This window comes from Corylus avellana, chromosome ca3 (assembly GCF_901000735.1).
Source record: "Corylus avellana chromosome ca3, CavTom2PMs-1.0".
Lineage (NCBI taxonomy): Eukaryota > Viridiplantae > Streptophyta > Magnoliopsida > Fagales > Betulaceae > Corylus > Corylus avellana.
The window spans coordinates 5699884-5719705 of NC_081543.1; the positions used below are offsets into that span (position 1 = coordinate 5699884).

The following is a 19822-nucleotide window of genomic DNA, read 5'->3' on the forward strand; positions in this document are numbered from 1 at the left end:
ATGAATGCGAAAGAAAAGGAAGGGGAAATCTAAGTTAAACTTAAAGCAGAGGACTCCCAAGTCCCAACTAGAAGTATCATCACGCGCGCAACCCAACCACACACGCGCACACGCTGTGTAATAAGAGTCGCGCGTAGGGAGAGAGAACACGTAGTGGAATTTAGTCCGTGTATGCGACGAGGGACAGACAGACGAACACGAGGCTCGCATTCTTCTTCCTTTCTCAATCCCATTTTCTGGCGTTGATTTTCTCAGGGCTTTGTGTGTGAGAGAGAGTGTGTGATTAATCCTCAATGTCTGGCGAGGAAGCTTCTTCTTTCACAACCGACGAGATCGACGTGGAGGACTACATTTGGGTAGAGCTTTCCCGTCCAATTCTTGGTTTCTTTTCTTTCTACATGTTTGGTTGCTGATTGAAACTGCAGGAAAAGCCGAAGGCGTCGAATTAAGTTGTTGAATCTTTATATCTTTGTTTTTGAGCCAATCGCAACTGTTTGGATTAATTAAATTCGTTTTTAGTTTCCTCTGTTTTTTCTTTTTTTCTTTTTTTGTAATGTTTGATTGCTGAGGAAAATTGTGGCAAAAAAAGTTGAATTCTTCACTGTATAGGAGGTGAGATAACGAGAAACGGCCTGAGCTGTGCCCAATTTTATGAAAGCAAAAATAGTTACTGAAATGGTTCTGTTGTGAATTTAATGCTTTGTTGGGAATTTGGAGAAGTAAACATCAATTGAATTGCAGGCGAATGAAGGACAGGGATCGGTGCAATGGGACACATTTAGTCATGTTTTTGGTCTCGTTCAGAATGGAAACCAAGCGTTTCGAGACAAACGTTTTGAAGAGGTACTGGTTTAATTTAAACTAGTCTATCTAATTTAGTTTGCTTGTCCTTCACTATTGTTACTAGTTTGGCGTCACTTGTTTAGATAAAAAAGAAAAAAAAGAAAGAAGTTTTTGGGACCTTTTTCCTCATTTTCGGCGTGTTCGGAGAGAATGAAAATTTTTGGTCAGCAGAAATTATTTTCGGGTCAATGCAATTTCTCTAGGAAGTTCGAATGCTTCAAATTTGTAACGACCCAGGAAAAGCGCTAGCCACTGCGCTATCGCTCCAAAAGAATGACTAGTAAGTTACAATTTGAGCTCTCTAAAATTACTTATAAAGCTCAATCTCACCTAATAAGCAACCAATGTGGGAATTGGTATCTGTGAACTCCTCTTCAGTCAAGCAGTGCCTCAATGCCACATAGTGTTACTAATTTGCTCAATTACCATTTGGAATGAGTTAGGGAAAGCACTAGTCATATGTGCGCGTCACTCTAAAAGGATAAATCAAATTGTAATTGGGGCTTCCTATAGTCACTTATAAAGTCTAATCTCACTTAGTAAGGAACCAATGTGGGATTTCGCACCATGAACTCTTTTATAATCTATCAACTCTATGTAAACAATTCATCTTATCAATGCGAGACTAACTTTTTGGGTTATCACAACATTAGATACAAAGTAATCACTCTCTGAGCCACCTGACTCCTGCTTCCACTTTGACCCTGCCATCTAGACAACTGTCAATCAAAGAGCATGGTGATACCCAAGGGACCTAAATAGGGAAAAAAACATAATCTACAAAAGTTTTGCAATGTCAAAGATTTTGAAAACCAAATGACTGGCTGTTTCCATCTGTCCTGTACATATGACTCCAACTAACAACAAAATGCTTACCCATGATCAGGTTATCTGTCATAAGGATACGATTTAAAGCTGTGATTGGCACAAAAAAAAATTCATCTTATATTGTATCATTCAATCACCGTTTGCAACAAATGAATTGATTGTCCACCATGTTTGGAACACTGTTCTAGTTAGCTCTTTCTACCTATGACAACTTTTCTCTCTGTAAGTGTAGATCTTGTGACCATTTCCACCCTTTAATCACCTATGTTACAACAATTGCAGTTCTTGTACAATGGTTTTCTTGTGCAAGTAAGAGATGAGCTATATGAGGAATTGAGTCTTGCTAATTTGGGAAAGAAGTCCATTTTTGTTTTTCTTTTAGAATTGCTGTTTTCTTTTGCTGGGATTATGCAATTAACCATAAATTTTTTTTAACGAACTTGTTTAGTTATGGTGATTTTGTTCTGATGAGGTACTTTCTTTATTACTTGACTTTTAATTCTTCGATGACACAACAGTGCTATTATGGTACATTTTTATCGTGCGGTTTCTATAGATGACCAAGGTTTTATTAATGCTAATTCCTTCAATGTGGTGTCATGGTAAGGATATGCTGATGTGAGATTCTTAGAGTAGGAATAGAAACAAAGAGACATTTTTTTTTAGGGAAAACTTCTCTTAACTCCCTTGAATTGTTATCACTTTTGCAATGTCCCCCCTAAAGTTCAATTTCTCTCAACTTAATGTATCAATCTTTCAATTGTTTGCGATTCTCACCCCTCCATTAATGTTTCCCAAAATACCCCCATTTATTTTATGAAAAAAAAAAAAAATTGCAAAGATTAAGGTGTTAGTCCGAATTTAACGGTATTTGCAAAAATACTCATGCCTCAATCTTTGCAAAATCCTAAGGAAGGGGGGACATTGAAAAAAATTAAAAGTTTGATACACTAAATTAAGAGGTTTTGAACTTTAGGGGGGCATTGCAAAAGGGGTGACAACTTAAGGGGTGCTATAAGTGAAGTTTCCCTCTTTTTCTTTTTATTTTATTTTTATTTATTTTATTTTTTATAATTGTGTTTACCCCTAAGGAGGTAATTCTATGTAAAATGTGCTTTCATCTTAGTAACAATTCTTGCATATCTAGTTTCTCTAGACGCATTCATCAACATTTCGGCAAGTTTGTCTTCTGCCAACATACGAATTTTCCAGCCTCCAATTCATGTTTTGAAACTCTAGCTAGTGTTCATTTTCAGTAGCAGAAATTTTAAAATTGTGAATTGTGTGTGGGGGTGTGTGTGAGGAATTGGTTACCTCTTGGGAGTTTAGAACTGAATCAGGAAATATCATGATAGTTTGGAAAGCAATTGGGAATATTAGTATTAGCAGTGGCTCTTGGGTCTGGATCATATTGGAAAATATCAAACTACATTAAAATCTTAGGTTTTCTTTTCTTATTTTATGCCTTTCTAAAAAAAATTATATGTTTTTGGTCACAAATGATTGCCTTTTACTCAATAAAACAGGTTACATTTGCTTGATGAAGACATGCAAATATTCTGCTTCTTTTGTAAATAATATATGGAAATTCTCGTAAGTTTGATGTACCATGTATAGTAAATTCTTGGAGAAGTGAGGGTCGGCTGAACAATCAGCTGATGTGTAGCTTCAGAGTGGGCATAGAGAAGGAGAAGTGGTTCAGTGTGCTGTTCAGAATCTTCCACCACAGGGATAGCCGTCTAAAATATTTTTTAAAAAGGGAACTCTAGGTTGAGTTTGAAGAAACGCTGTACTAAGGACAGGGCAATGCACTATAGATGCACATGTTTCCAATAATATGCCTTTTAAGTGCAGAAACTTATGGTTGTGAATTCCTAACATAGATGGCATGGGGCTTGAGTTTCTTGGCCATAGCATTTATGTCAGTGGAGAAATATCTACTACCTGGTTTTCCACCCATTTTCTGGACGTTAATCTGGTGCATTGGATGCTTAAGGTCACATAAGGGTGTTAATTTGGATAGCATATCTTGCTTTAGGGTTTTCAATCATTCATTGATGCCACTCTTTTGTGACTTTTAGCATGCTAGTTTCTTGCATAAGAAGAAATAATATTTAATAGAGGACTGCTCAAAAAACTCTTTGAATCAGAGACTTATCCTAAGGGCATTCTTATTGATGATAGTGAAGTTTTTTATGATAGCAACAAATATTGATGATAGTGACTATTGACCATGACCTTGATACGGAGTTGGATTTTTTGACTATGACAAATGTGCTAACTATGGATATGATGCCGGAAATAGATAGCAAAACCACTGTCTCATTGCATATGGATTTCAAACATTTATGATCTAGATGTGAATGAATTGAATTACTTATTCCTTAGTCTATTAGTGAACTATTGTTGTTTCGATATGTAGTACATATGACTTTTCCTGTGACTCTTTTATAAGGAAAAACTTATTTCTGTCCTTTATATTGTTCTCCTTAAATTTCTGTCCTAATTTCTTCTCAGGCAATCAATTGTTACTCAAGAGCCAATAGCATTAAACCAGGTGATCCTGTTATCCTTGGCAACCGAAGCGCTGCTTATATCAGGTAAGTGTTATGTAAAGGCTAGATTAGTGATATGTTCGTGTTTGCATGCCCTTTTCAGCCATCTTCTGGACCAGTAGTTTTCATTAACTATAATTAATTTGTTGCAACGACGTCTTTGTTCAATTAGGATTAGCCAATTCCTTAAACACAGAGCTCCATCAGCTTCTGAATATAGACCATTGAATGGGCTGGATCCTACAACACATGCTGAGGTATGTCTTTGTTCTTTATATGCATAAAAAGGAAATTCTATTTTTTATTTAGTAACCTTTGCATACATTCTAACAAGTATCGAATTGTAAATTCAGCTTGCTTTAAAGGATGCTGAGAAGCTGAATAATCTCCGAAGTAATTCAGTAAAATCATACATTCTAAAGGCCAGTGCTCTCATACTGGTAAGAATAGGTTTCCATCTTTTATTTTTATTTATTTATTTATTGCCTTTTACTTTCTTTTGATGTAACCAGGGGGTGGGTCCCACCCTCACTCACTTCGTGCACATGCATGCTTTAAATGGTGAAGATGACGGACAGAACATTTCACCACCTTGTGTTGATGTGTAAGCCACTAGGCATGCGGCCTTTGAATATTTATTTTTCTTTATACATATATGTAAAATGTAGAAAGAAGTAAGAATTATAGGAAATAAAAACGGTTAAAAACACAAATAGCCATGGGTGATCAATTGGATCAACGGAAGCAACTACGAATGCTTGAATAAAGAACCAATTGATGGGAATGTTAGATGGTTTGATCATGATCAGTATCTGATGACTGCACTTAAATAGAAAGCACTAGATATTACTTTACATAGAGTAGAATGACAATCAATCACTGGAATTGTTACACTTTTAACACTCAAACTGGTCCCGAGCATGCGTTTTTCTACATTTTTTTTTTTTTTTTTTACTTACAACTTTTGTTTTATGCTTATATCCAGGATAAGATGATAAAACCTTAATGTATCCTAATGTCTTTCTTTTCCTCTCGATAAATGTTTGCCAAATGTATACTATATCTTTCATATTGTCATTAACCTTATTTTGGATCTGCAGTTGGAGAAGTATGAGATTGCGCGGGATGTTATTCTTTCGGGTCTGCATATTGATCCTTTTAGGTAATATACATATATATGCGTGTGTGTGTGTGTTATTTAATCATTAAATTTCTGGATATTATGATGATAATATTGCTATTCAGTTTCTGCACTGTGAATGGCTCGTGTTTGTTTCTTGTAATATGTAGCAATCCTCTTCATGCTTCTCTCCAGAATTTGGAGAGGACATCAACCAGTTTAATTGGGAGCAGAAATCATGGGAGACCAGAACGGACTGATGACTTTGATTGTACAGTATGCCTGAAGTTATTATATGAACCCATTACAACTCCTTGTGGGCATTCTTTTTGCCATTCATGTCTATTTCAGTCCATGGATCGTGGTGAGCACCTTGCTGCTGCTGATTCTATTTTCCGTCATAATTGTATATTACTTTATTTTCTTCTAACCTTTGTATTGAAACTGTTAGGTAATAAATGCCCATTGTGCCGATCCGTACTTTTTATTAGTCCCAGAACATGTGCAATCAGGTGAGTTTATGTGCAATGATAATTGAAATGCTCGTGTCAACACACTCACACACATACAACAGTTTGATAATGCTCTTGATAATGCTTTTCAACTACCTTTTTGGTATGAACTGAGCACATTAGCTGGTCCAGGAGTAGCCATTGGTTCAACCTAGGAGATACAGTTTCCCAATACCATGAATTATGCATGACGATAACCATCAGTGGGGGGAACCAGGATTTTGCTTTGGTTGGGACAAGAATAGAATGCAAAAAAAGAGAATTTCATTTAAATTTGACACATTAGGAGGCTATTTAACAAACCAAGAAATTATTTCTATTTGGTTTTGAATCAATTTTGAAAAGCAAATCAACTCAATCTTGAAGTAGTTTTGAGTTTTTATGCAAATGTGTCTAAAATATTTATATTGTAATAAGCTTTTAAGAAGAAAATATTTTTGGTGGGGCCCTTTAAGTTGTCCTCTTTACCATGCATGTCAACGCTAAGCCTACAGTAAAGTTAGTGAGAATGGAAAATGAATTCTTCTTTCTGGAGTTGCTCTTGTAACCTTTGTAAAGTTTTCAGGAAATATTTAAGATTGTTCTGTTTTATATTTCTGCAATATACAACCTCATTTGGCCTTTTACCAGTGTGACGCTTAACAACATTATACAAAAGAACTTCCCTGAGGAATATGCTGAAAGGAAGTCAGAGCATGACAGTTTGATAAACCTTGGCGTTGATTTGTTGCCACTTTTTGTCATGGATGTCGTCATACCATGTCAAAAGTTCCCGCTTCACATATTTGAACCCCGGTACAGGCTTATGGTGAGTCAGTCAACTGATTGCTAATCTTCTTATCCTGTTTTCATATATTATGATGAACTACCTCTGTACACAACATAACTTTTTTGATAACCCTTCTATCAAATAGATAAGTTTAATAAGTGTTCACTGATCTGGTATTCAGTAGTTTTGTTATTTAAGGGCTAGCAGTTGTCATAGAGTGGGTGGGTTAAGCAAATGGATTGTGGAGATGGTGGCTTAGGAGAGTTTCTCCTCTTTTAGTATTGGTTCAATATTTATAGGGCTCTTATTGAGCAGGAAATACCACTCATCTTCAATAGGTGTTAACTTGAGCTCCATGAGATTTTTTTGGGAGTTGGGCTGGTCACTTGATTCTCTATATGAAACATGTTTCTTTGATCAAAGTTTAGTTCACTGCTGTCTCTTATGTTGGTCTGTCTGAATAGACATTATGAACTTCTACACTATATGAATATCTTTCAGGCTCTGTGGTATTTTATTTTTTCATATCAAGTCAAGTGTTTTATTAGCATCAGGGATTATATAGCCTCATCTAATAGCATAGATAGCAACATTTGGAAATCTTCATAGGAACAACAATGAAAATTTATCAGCTATAGCTGAGCAAAAGCACATGGCATTGTCTCTGCCAAAATGTTTAAGCATGCAATAGAATAGTCTTTTGTTGGTTTTGTTGCCTTATTGTAAGTTACTGGCAAAGGTCAAGTAAGATAAATACATGGGAAGATATGGGTCATAATAGAAATAAGCCATCTTTATTTTATGTCCTCAAATTCTGAATCATTTTTCAATTGTTTTCTTCTTCTTCTTTTTATTCTTATTTTTTAATTTTTAATTTGGAAAAGAAAAAAAGGAACCCTGATGCTCAGTTTATCTCCTTGAATAACAGGTGAGGAGGATAATGGAAGGAAACCGTCGGATGGGAATGGTAGATTATTGTCACTGGTCCTTTTCTTTCTCTTTTCCTTCTTAAGGTATATCAGGTTGACCAAAAATTCCTCACTGTTACTGGGTGTGGTTTGTCTATGAATCATGTAGGTTATCATTGATTCTACAACAGGTTCCATAGCTGATTTTGCTTGTGAAGTAGAGATTACTGAGTAGGTGTTTGATCCTCTTTCCCCTTTACACTTGCTAGCCTGTGTATCATTCACTTGTTTTCGTCTGAACCTTACTATTTATGTACCATTTTCAAAATCAAGTAATTATTGTTTATAATGTAGGTGTGAGCCACTTCCTGACGGACGTTTCTATTTAGAGGTGAATGTGTTTGCTTCCTTACATTCATACTTTTGCATTTTTCTGAACTTGGTTCAATGCAAATTTTTTCTCGCTTGAAAATGTCTTGTTTTTTCTGCTTGTATATTTTTGAAACTTTTTAGTCTGTTTGCTTTTATGACCAGAAAAGGCAATTGCTTGCTAGAACTTTGGTGAGGCATTTTCTTGCATATGAAGCTTTTGGTTGGACTAATTACATTTCTTTTAGTGGAAACTTTACTTAACCCCCCTAAACTTCCATCACTTTTGCAATTACCCCCTTAAATTTCAAAAAATCTCAATTTAGTGTATCAATGTTATATATATATAGGGGTATTTTGGGAATTTTGACAGGATTTAACGGAAAATCCTAATGGAGGGGTGAAATTGAAAAAAATTGAAAGATGGATACACTAAATTGAGAGTTTTTTTAAGTTTAGGGGAGTGCAAGAGTGGCGACAATTTAGGGAGGTTAAGTGAAGTGTCCCCATTCTTTTAAGATAGCCAGTTAAGCACTTGATTAGCCATTGGAATTGTGACATAAGGCACTCTGTTATTTGGGAGAAATTCCAGAACTGATTCTTTAAAACTCATGCTAGAATTGGAATTTCCTTTACAAGAAAATTGATATCGTCTCCATAGCAATATATATAACCTACCAACATGAAGGAACATAGTTCTATTTCTTGTATATTGGAGGCTTCTTGCAATGTATAAGTTGGTTACTGACACGTGGTTAGCCTCATGCCATGCATATGCTAAAAACCTTATAGTCAAATTCAAAGATGTGCCTCATCCCAGACATTGATACCTTTCATGATATAGTTGAAACATGTAAAGTTGATTTTCCAGGAAATTCTCACTGTAGTGCGTTAGTTTTTTTTGATAAGTAATATTGTATAAATCAAAAGCGCAAAGGGGTGCAACCCTATTACACAGGAAATATAAAAAGAGAGTGCCTAATTAGTAGGTGAGAAAAGAATAAGAAACTCAAAAAATCTAATCACTAGTGGAGCTAGCCAAGCAGCCGTCCAAGTGAATAGTGTAAAGAAAAAAAAGTGTGTGAGCTCCTCTAAAGTCCTTCTGGAATTCTTAAAACATCTTGCATTTCTTTCACTCCATAAGCACCACATAAGACATAAAGGAATCATCTTCCACATAACCACACTCCATGAGCGATCTTCCATTCGCCAACAAGCGAACAAATCCTAAGCGTTAGTTAGACTCCTAATGGTCTATATTTGATGCAGGGTGTAGTTGGAACCTTAATTTTCTAATTTTGTGTTACTTTTCTTTAATTTTAGAAGTTAGGGGTACTTCTATCCTTTAAATATTTTGCCTAATTTGGGTCAAGTTGTGTTATTGAGTTCTGTACTTTATGACTCAGATTTCAGAACTTTCTAAATTAGTGCTTAGATTTTCTTACTTTCTATATATTTTGTAATGTATTCAATTCAATGAATGGAAAGCAAACAAATTTTGATAACTTTTTAGCATAAATTCTTTCTAAAAATTGTGTGACACAACATTATGTCAAGATGTGATGCCAAATAAGCCAAGGGCTTGGGAAAATCTACGTGTGAAGCCTAGAATCTCTTCTTATTTTAATTAATTTTCTGCACTGTGTGAATCATATCCAGCCCCAATGTATTTGAAATTTTCATCACAAGAGCATATGTGAGAAGCTAACTCATCTCACCATAAACAAGCATCAGAAACACCTAGAAGCAATCTGGTTTCTGTTCTCGCAGAACTGTTCAAAACCCAGAACAGCCTCGTAAACCTAGTCTTTCTTGACTGAGACTAATGATATTTAACCATTCATTGTTGAAGCTAACCCTTAAAACCACCATGTTTCCTAACTTTTCCCATCATTAAAACCAACCCTCGTAACTACAAAAGCTCTGAAAGACCTGCTATGAGAGAATTTCCTGCAAACAAAACCACAACTCCCTTCAGTGTAATTTGATTATGAGTGTCTCCTGTTGAATTATTTGACGAGTTAACCTTGTTAGAGATGTACAAGTAAATAAATTACCGTTACTACCATGCAATAATTGAGTTAAATGAATTTGTGATACTTTTGTCCTGAAGGTTGTTGGTTCAGTAGTTGTCTAAATTTTTCGAATTATCTTGATCATTAAGGTAGGATCCAAACATTTAATGAAGGAAGAAACATGCTCTTTATATGACTCATTCTGTGTCAGCACATGTGAGACGCGTGTATATGTCCATATATGAGGGGTTGTCGTCTTTATAGTTCCTTTTCTTATAGCCAGTTTGGATGTTCAATAAAGTATATCCAATTCTTATTTGCAGACTGAAAGTCAACGGAGATGCCGCATAATCCGATCTTGGGATCAAGATGGGTGAGTTATCTTCATAAATTTGTTATACACTGGCTATTCATATCATCAACATTTTTCTGTGTGTTTTTAAGTTAGACTTCATGATTTGAGGATTTAACTCTCACGCAGTTATCGTGTTGGGGAGGTTGAATGGGTGCAGGATATATGTCCACCAAAAGGAACAAAAGAAAGAGCAGAGGTAAGGTTACTGCAAGTTGGCTTCCCATTATTGCGTCTCTGATTGTCACCAACACCCCCCCCCTCCCTTTCTCTCCCAGTGCCTGTTTGGTGTAGTGGCTTCAAAACGTGTGGCTTGAAAAAATAGTAATTTCAAATGTAGTTTATGAAAAACATGAATTTTAAAATGTAGTTAAGTGTTTAGTAAAATTGTAGTTTAGCCTTTAAAATGTTACGTTTTTTAAAATACGCCCTATTGCATATGGCTTGAACCAAACACACTCATAGAAAAAAGGAGAAAACAAAAAAACAAATACTAATAATTTTGAAAGGACAACAAGAAGCATGAAGTAGTAGGAACAGTAAAAGACTGTAAGAAGGTGGTACTTTATGTTACATGGTAGTCTTCTATTAAACATGATCCTGGGCATTAAGAATCCTCTGGTGTATTTGATTATGGGTTTCTTATAGATGCATGCAGACATTTTCTGGGTGCACTGATACTTCATTTGCAATTTCAATGCTTCAACTTAAGCTGCAATTGGTAGCCTATAACAGCTTAATGACAATGTGTGAAAGTTGACTGGGTAAAGAATCTAAATAATATGTGAACTAATGAACCAACTTGGGGTTCACTCTGTGTATTTAATTTCCTTAATGAATCAGGTGTGAAGTTTTAAACGTTTTAGCTGGTACTAAATTCTGTACTCAACTTCTGAGAGTCAAGTGTATAGCATGCATCATCAGAAGAAGATATACTTCATGGATTTATGTTTATATGCTTACAGTTAGAGGCGGTGACAAATAATGCAGCAGAAGATGCTCAGTCATGGCTAAGGAGGGCAAAAGAAGCAGCACGGCAAGGTAAAACTCTAAGAGAAGGGAGGATACCGTGTCAGACCCTCACATGTTTTGTTTGCTGCTTCAATTGGATCAGTATTGCCATAATCCCAACTAAGAGTTTTTTGGAAAGCTAATTAAATCAGTAGTGAACCCCCAGGAGCTATATATATATATATAATTGCATTAGAGAATTCAAAGGGGTTCATGATGGAGCCTAACAATATCATATAAATAAAATGATTTATTAATTAATTTCTGATTAGGAAGTTATACGTATCCTCTTTAAACTACCACCTAATTTGTAATGCCTTCCCAAACTTTAGAAAATGGCAATTGACCTCCCAAACTATCTAACCCTTTCAGTTGCCCCCCTTCTATTAGGATCTCATGTTAAATCCAACAAAAAATAGGTCACATGCAATACACCTAACTCAAAATGACAATAATACCCTTGCATTAGATTAATTTTTTTTTAAAAAAAAAGCATCGTCGGAGGAAACCCACGGCTCCATGGCCATAGAGAGACCCACGGTCTGGTCGTGGGTTTCCATGGACAGGGAAGGGTTTTTTTTTTTTTTTTTTTTTTTTTTAAATAATCTAATAGAATAATTGTATTTTCACACATTTGATAAAGGATATAAAGGACATTTCATGGCACATGTATTGCACGTGACCCATTTTCCATCGATTTTAACACAATCTTAACAGAGGGGGAATCAGTGAAAGGGTTAAGTAGTTTGTGGGAGACTTTTCAACTTTTTAAAGTTTTGGGGAAGAGTTAAGTGTGGTTTCCCCTTTTAGATACTGCCAATGGAGCCTGTAAGCCCCTGTTACCTTGCATATAATCTGCCATTGCACATTCAGATAGTTTTACCTATCTTATCTTGTGTTGCATCTTTGCATTGTATTCTTCCAGTTGATAACACAATTAATATTGCAGATCCAAGAAGACTTGAGAAACTCCTAAACATTGAAGCAATGATGCCTGCAACAAAAGATCCTGAGCGCTTCAGTTTCTGGGTACGATCATGTATTAGCATAAAATATGTGGGGCTTAATTATCTTTCTTGTACTTGTCCTAACGTATGCTTAGCAACAGCTTGCTACCCTATCAAATCGGAGGCCTCATGAAAGATTGGAGCTCCTGCGCATAAGAGATACAGGAGAGGTATGGAACCTTTTTTTACCTGTCGAGAAATTGAATAGCAGATATCCCTATGCTGATATATATATATATATATATATATATATAGCCATTGATTTTTATTATCCTTTACTTTGGGAGGGAAGAAAGTTCAGATAGGGGAGAAACATGCCTTGGTGCATGGCCTGCACAAAAGATTTTCCCAATGGTCGTACACCAGAACTTCTCTCTTAAAAGTAATTTTCTATGCTTTGGCACCTGACACTTGCAAACAGATTGATAGATCAGAGTGAATAGAAAACCAAGAATATGGCAATTGTCCACACAACATGGTTTCTATTGTGGGGAACCTTTCAAATGGGATAAATTAGTGCATAAATATTTTCATGGGAGTGCCTCTTACTACAATGAAGAGAGGGGGGGGGGGGGGGGTGGGGTTTGAAAATAAAAACTTGTCATTTTTGGTAACTTGTAATATTCATACATTTTTTATTTTTTTTTATCACCATTTGTTATAAATTTTCCTTGCAGAGGATTATGCGCAGTCTGATATATCTCCGTTTAGAAGGTCGAGTGCGGTGAGGAAAGTTGTGATACAATGCAGTGCTTCATATTTGTGATTGATTAACATAATACTAAACTCGTATTCAAGCAATTCAATATTCTTTGGTCCACATAGTAAAGATTGTGGATCTCTCCTATTCATTGTAACAGAGGGATAAACTCAGGTCTATAATAGTAATTATACAAGTTTTCTGCATTCTTTTAGCACTGTCCAATTAATCTACTGAATTTCTTTCGTCTGTAAGTTTTCAGGAAGAAGAAAATATAAACTGGTTCGATTGAGCAATATGTCATGAATATTAGTCGACATAACTCTTGATGAACGCTTCCATATATTGTTGGTTCTAAAATTAGTGATATTGACCGAAAAAGCCCTTTGACCATCTTTCCCTGTTGACCCTTTTGTTAAGCCAGATCTCTTTTTGGTTAGCCTTGATCAAAATCACTTTGTTTTGAATCCAATATTTAACATCATTATCGATTTGCTTTGCTTTATTTGTTATCATTATTATTTTCAGATCGTTTTAGTGGGCAAGTTGATTAGCTGACTTTAGGAGATTCACACATGGCCTGCATTGCCTTTTGGCCAATTTGAGATTATTGGCCAAATAAGAAAGCAAATAAATGACATTGGCTCAAAAATTGTGCCAGAATTTTCGTAGTTGCCCTACTTTGTGGGATGTGGATTTCCTGAAATTTGGGAAGGGAATAAGAAAGGGGGATTTGGGGCTGGGTGCCCTAGACAGCCTAGGGTGCAGGGTTCACCTACCCAAGGCATCCGGGCTCTGCGTCCTCCCCTCTCATTTTCTTTTCGAATTTCATGAAATTTAGACAAAAAAAAAATTTTAAGGGACCCCACGAAATTTGGATAGAGAATTTCGAGGACTGCAATCTTATTTTTTGATCTTTTTTTTTTATTATTATTATTTTTTTTAATAGATAAAACAAGAGAACAACTAACAATAACAAAGGATTGGGCAATCCAACAATAAGCCCCAAAACGATTCCATCAGAATGAGTAAACAGAAAAAAAAAAAAAAAAAAAGAGGTAATGCATCAAATAAATGACGCGGGCCTATGCTTTCTTGGTACGAAGACCAAGAAAATTGACCACCAATTAAGATGGTTTGTACAGATGCACCATAAATGATGCACCCAAGAGAACCGTAGCAACACACCGGAAGGATAGTCACAACAAAAACAAAAACAAAAACACAGATGGAGAACGATTCAAAGCCTATCAGTACAGAGACACAACAAAAAACAACAAAAAACAAAACCCAGACCAAACTAGACACAAGATGCATCGAATGACGGAGGTGCACCAGAGGTGGAGACGGAGGTCGATAAGGCGAAGCATTGGAGGTGCAGCACCTGAGAGGGTGGCGCGTGAACTGCACGCGTCTGCGAGTGAGACATCTTATATACCCCAAAAGAAAAAGCATATACTTATTTTCAAGTCACTTTTTGGTTTACTCTGTAGGGGTGGGGTGGGTTCGAAGGGCCATGCCTTAAAGGGGTTTCTCGACATAAAATAAAATAAAATAAAATAATATATATATATATATATATATATATATATATATAAAAGAACAATGCTAAAAACTACATTTTTATTTGACAATGTTGACGTGATAGTTACAACTAACTATTGGATTAGTTCTCACTAAAAAAACAAAAAACGAGTTGGTTGAAACTAGTAAGCTAGTATTATAGAATAGTTAGTGAAATAAAAATGTGGTATAGAAGATTACTCAATAAATAAATAAAAATCATAGGCATTGGGCAGTTGCCAAAACCAAAATAAGACAAAATGGTTGGCAGAATAAGATAAAATTTAAAGGTATTGGTTGGCACGTGGTATATGGGCTTCTAAGTTAGTTGGTAGTTAGAAGAAGAATCATCATAGTGGCTTTTCCTTTTGAGGGTCCAACGCATGGCTCGCGATCCCTTCACCATTTCTTTTACCAAGTCTTCCTCATCATCAATCATCATCATCAAAAACTCCCAACATTCATCTCTGCACGTTTTTCCCCTCCCCCCCAACAACCTCCTCCTTTATCTTGCTTCTCTGTTCTTGCTGTTTCTCTAACCACTACTGCCATTTCTGTAAATTCCTCTGAAACCCACGTCCACTTTTCTCCCAAATCTTCATCCATGTCGTCCTTCCCTTCCATCATGTAGTTGCTTTTGGCAAAAACCATCCCATTTTGTCTACACCACCACCATTGACAATTACCTTTGCAAAAGGTAATGGGAGGAGACTCCCTTTCCCTTCTCTTCATCTTCTTCTTCCTATCCCACCTCACAAGCTTTGCTTCAGCCAAAGGCAATGATTCTTCTTCAAAATCAGCCTCATTCACACCAGCTGACAACTATCTCATTGATTGTGGATCAACCCAACCGACCCGGCTCGACGACGGCCGGTCCTTCAAATCCGATCACGACGCCACTTCTCTCCTGCAAACCGACGAAGATGTACAGGCTTCAGTCGATTCTATTTCCATCAACGCCTCTTCCTCCATACCCCCTTCCTCATTGCCTCTGTTTCGCACTGCAAAGATATTTCCTGGAGATTCCACATACACATTCTTCATTTCCCAATCAGGCCGGCATTGGATTCGCCTTTACTTTTACCCACTTGCTCACCCCTCGTACAATCTAACAGATGCTGTTTTCTCTGTCTACGCCGACAACATTGTTCTCTTGCACCAGTTCTCTGTCACGGACAATGCTTCATTGGTTTTTAAGGAATACTTGGTTAATGTTTCCAATAGATTCTCCCTCCAATTTAAACCCAAGAAGAAATCTATTGCATTCATCAATGCTATTGAGGTTGTCTCTGCTCCTGACTCTCTGATCCCTGACACAGCAACAGCAGTTTCCCCTGTTGGAAATTTCATTGGGTTGTCTAAATCTGCTCTCCAAGTTTCTTATCGGTTAAATGTTGGAGGCCCGACCATAATTCCTGCAAATGATACATTGTCAAGGACATGGGAGCCCGACAGCCCGTATAATATGTTCCCGCAAGGGTCTAGAATTGCATCCGTCTCCCCCAAAACCATAAAATACCCGGAAGGTGGGGCAACTCCATTTACTGCTCCGAATTCAGTTTATGCAACGGCAGTGCATATACAAGATCCGGTGACATTGCGGCCCAATCTCAACCTCACTTGGAGACTCAAGGTGGTGTAAAATAACTCTTACATAATGTTCTATAATTTTCAATTATTTAGTAGACACTAGAATCGGTTTCTCTCAGTCATTAATACAAACATGTCATGTGGGTGATTAAATTCTTACAGGTGGATCCTGGTTACTCCTATTTGATCAGATTGCATTTCTGTGATATTGTGAGCAAGGCCCTCAACAGTATGTACTTCAATGTGTATATCAATGAGATGATGGGGGTGTCAGTTCTTGATCTCTCGGCCCTCACCGATGCACTTTCCACTGCTTATTACAAAGATTTTGTGCTCAATGCTTCTGCAATCACAAACGGTTCCATCTTGGTTCAGGCTGGCACAGCTGAAAGCCAGCAGGCAGGCAATACGGATGCAATTCTTAATGGATTGGAGGTCATGAAGATGAGCAACGAGGCGGACAGCTTCGACGGTTTGTTTAACGCTGATGGATCGTACAAGGGATCAAGTTCAGCTTCAAGGGCAATGAAGATTTTGTCAGCTGTCGGCTTGGCAATGGCGGTGACAGCGATGTTATTGCTGGCGACGGTTTTCGTCCGGTGGCAGAAGAGACCGGAGGGATGGGAGAAGAAAAAAAGCTTCTCCTCGTGGCTTCTCCCACTCCATGCCAGTCACACTAGTTTCTTATCCAGCAAGAGCAGCTCTAGGAGGTCTAGCCTATTTAGTTCCCGGAAGAGCAAGAGTGGTTTCTCTAATCACTTTGCAACGCAGGGTCTAGGCAGATTCTTCACCATTTATGAACTACAGAATGCTACACAAAATTTTGATGAAAAGGCAGTGATTGGTGTCGGAGGGTTTGGAAAAGTGTATATTGGGACACTGGAAGATGGAACCCAGGTTGCTATAAAACGAGGAAATCCAGGTTCTGAGCAGGGGATTAATGAATTCCGGACAGAAATCAACATGCTCTCCAAGCTCCGGCATCGCCACCTTGTTTCTTTAATTGGATTTTGCGACGAGCAATCGGAGATGATCCTCGTGTATGAGTACATGGCTAACGGACCGCTTCGTGACCACCTCTACGGCTCGAACCTCCCTCCTCTGTCATGGAAACAACGGCTTGAGATTTGCATTGGTGCTGCTCGTGGGCTGCATTATCTTCACACTGGTGCAGCACTAGGAATAATACACCGTGATGTAAAGACCACAAACATTCTCCTTGATGAAAATTTCATCGCCAAAGTTTCCGATTTCGGATTGTCAAAAGCCGCACCAACATTGGATCAAACCCATGTAAGCACAGCCGTGAAGGGTAGCTTCGGTTACCTTGATCCTGAGTACTTCAGGAGGCAACAACTCACTGAGAAATCTGATGTTTACTCATTCGGTGTCGTCCTTTTCGAGGTATTATGCGCAAGGCCTGTTATAAATCCGTCGCTGCCAAGGGAGCAGGTCAGCCTGGCTGAATGGGCAATGCAGTGTCATAGGAAGGGCATGCTTGAGAAGATAATTGACCCTCATGTTGCCAGCAGCATCAACTCTGAATCCCTCAAGAAGTACGTCGAAGGTGCAGAGAAATGCCTTAAAGAATATGGTGTTGATAGGCCTGGCATGGGAGATGTTCTATGGCACTTAGAATATGCCCTGCAGCTTCAGGAGACAGCCTCACAGATTGATCCTCCAGAAGATAATATTACAAGGCTCGTTGCTTTGGATAACCCCAGCAACAACGCTGCTCCAGCAGACCCTGCTGTTAGTGTTAGTGATGATTCTGAAGTAACAGCTGCTTCTCCTTTATTTTCTCAGATTGGAAATTTCCAGGGAAGATAAAACTCTTGATATCTATCTGAGTGGAGCAAAGGGTTAGTCTAATTTTCTGTTGTGTATTTGGTTGTGAATTGTGATTACATCGTGTTTTGCAGAATCTCATGTCTTCCCCAAGCCTCTTTTTGGATGTTTTACATTTCATTGATGATTTTTGTTATGATACTTCAGTCTTCAACTATCTTGTCTAGCTTGCAAGGATTTATGTTGGATTCACATACATCAATTATATATATTGAACCATATGCATTCTATTTAATAAATTTAAAAAAGAAAAAGTTTAGTCAGACCCTGGATAACTCATAAACTTGTAAAATTAAGGTTGCTCTTGGCCATTGCATGCTCTTAGCTAATGAAAGGAGAGTTTTCTTCTTAGGCATTTGATGAGTTCTTGCCATAAATTTTCTACAAATCCGTATATAAAAGTAACATGTGTCTTTAGTACGTAAAAATCACGTGTTTTTTTAATAACACATGCATCTTAGATGCTTTTTTAAGAAGCTTTTAGAGATTAGTTTGTGTGAGCTTCCTATGAATCAATTTGTCAAAGTTTGCATCTATGTTAGAGATGGGGAGCAGGAACCTTGATGGGCTGCTAGAGTTTTTTTTTTTTGGACTGCTAGAGTTGAACAAGAGCAATGCTCTTCGAATGTGGATGGGCTTTACACCTCAAAAAGTAAGTGCACCCTAATTGGGCTTTGAGCCAAGTGCCAGCCCTTTTAACTCCTAATGAGAGAACAAATAATACACTTGGACGGCCCACTAAGCTCAGTAGTAGTATCCCCTATAGTAGCCCAAAGGCCCATAAGTTTCTCTCTTTTCGTACATTTCTCTGTGTTTCTTCCCACTTCCTCTTCTATCTTACATTTTCACGTGAAAACACGAAAAGCTTCTTGAGAAATGATAAAATTTTCTCAATTATCTTTCACCCATCTTTGTATAGTGAATAGGTAAATTTACTATTGAATTTGTGTGGAACCCATATGAGTCTACCAATCTAAAGGTGAATTCATTGGATTTACAAAAAAAAATTGTTGAAAGAATGATGGGTAACATATCTCAAAGTTTAACGCTCTCAATATCTTGAGAATTATGGCAGGATCAAATTAGTTTGAGGTAACTGAATTAATTATTTTTTGTGGTAACGTCAAACGTGACATGGTTAACCATTATTGCAAAATTGAAAAAGAATTGTAAAAGAAATCCATTTAAGCACTCTGACAAAGTTTTCTTCTAATTCGGTATATTAAGTTAACATATGTCTTTGGATTACATATTTCTCATACGATTTTTTTTTTTAAAAAAAAAAAACCACACCTAAGAATCACATGTTTTAATAGACCGAATCAAAAAAATCTCTTCACGTATTTGGTTTTCTTTTGTGTCATTTTGAGCATAAATCCATTCAATTGACTGGGCACCAAAGAAGCTGAAGCTTGTGGTGGCCAATGGGATAGGACAAATTTAGAAAATGATAGAAATTTTCTTATTATGAGGATGGATTTGATTTGTTCTCCCCAACTAATCTTGATTGATATTTTATTTATCAAGCCCACAAGTCACATTGTTTAAGGTCACATGACTCACATATGTCTTACATTTTTATTTTGTCTACCGACACCATGGTTATGTGACAATTTACATAAAAATACACATATATACTCCATTTATTTTCGAAATATATAATTTTTTAAGAAAAATTATTTATTTTTTGTTATTTGTTTAAGACTCTAAAACTAATTTTTTTAGTTTTTAGTTGTACCAACCAAAATTCTCCATGCCAAAACCAACAATTACCTACAAAAAGTATATAAGCAATGGAGGTGATATGGTTTACTCTGTAAAATGGCTCACAA

The 19822-nt window shown here is 36.9% G+C and overlaps 1 protein-coding gene across 1 annotated transcript; it reads left to right on the forward strand.

Annotated features, from left to right (window-relative positions):
* Nucleotides 1-164: 164 nt before the first annotated feature.
* Nucleotides 165-17981, forward strand: LOC132173995 (probable receptor-like protein kinase At5g61350). Its single transcript, XM_059585712.1, is given in 20 exon segments — nt 165-356; nt 742-843; nt 4189-4271; nt 4399-4483; nt 4580-4666; nt 5327-5388; nt 5517-5710; nt 5798-5858; nt 6489-6666; nt 7556-7594; nt 7705-7766; nt 7890-7926; nt 10243-10292; nt 10401-10470; nt 11237-11312; nt 12232-12311; nt 12391-12459; nt 12967-13008; nt 15250-16185; nt 16305-17981. Coding segments are annotated over 20 exon segments (4053 nt in total). The 5' UTR covers nt 165-293.
* The last annotated feature ends 1841 nt before the right edge of the window (nt 17982-19822 follow it).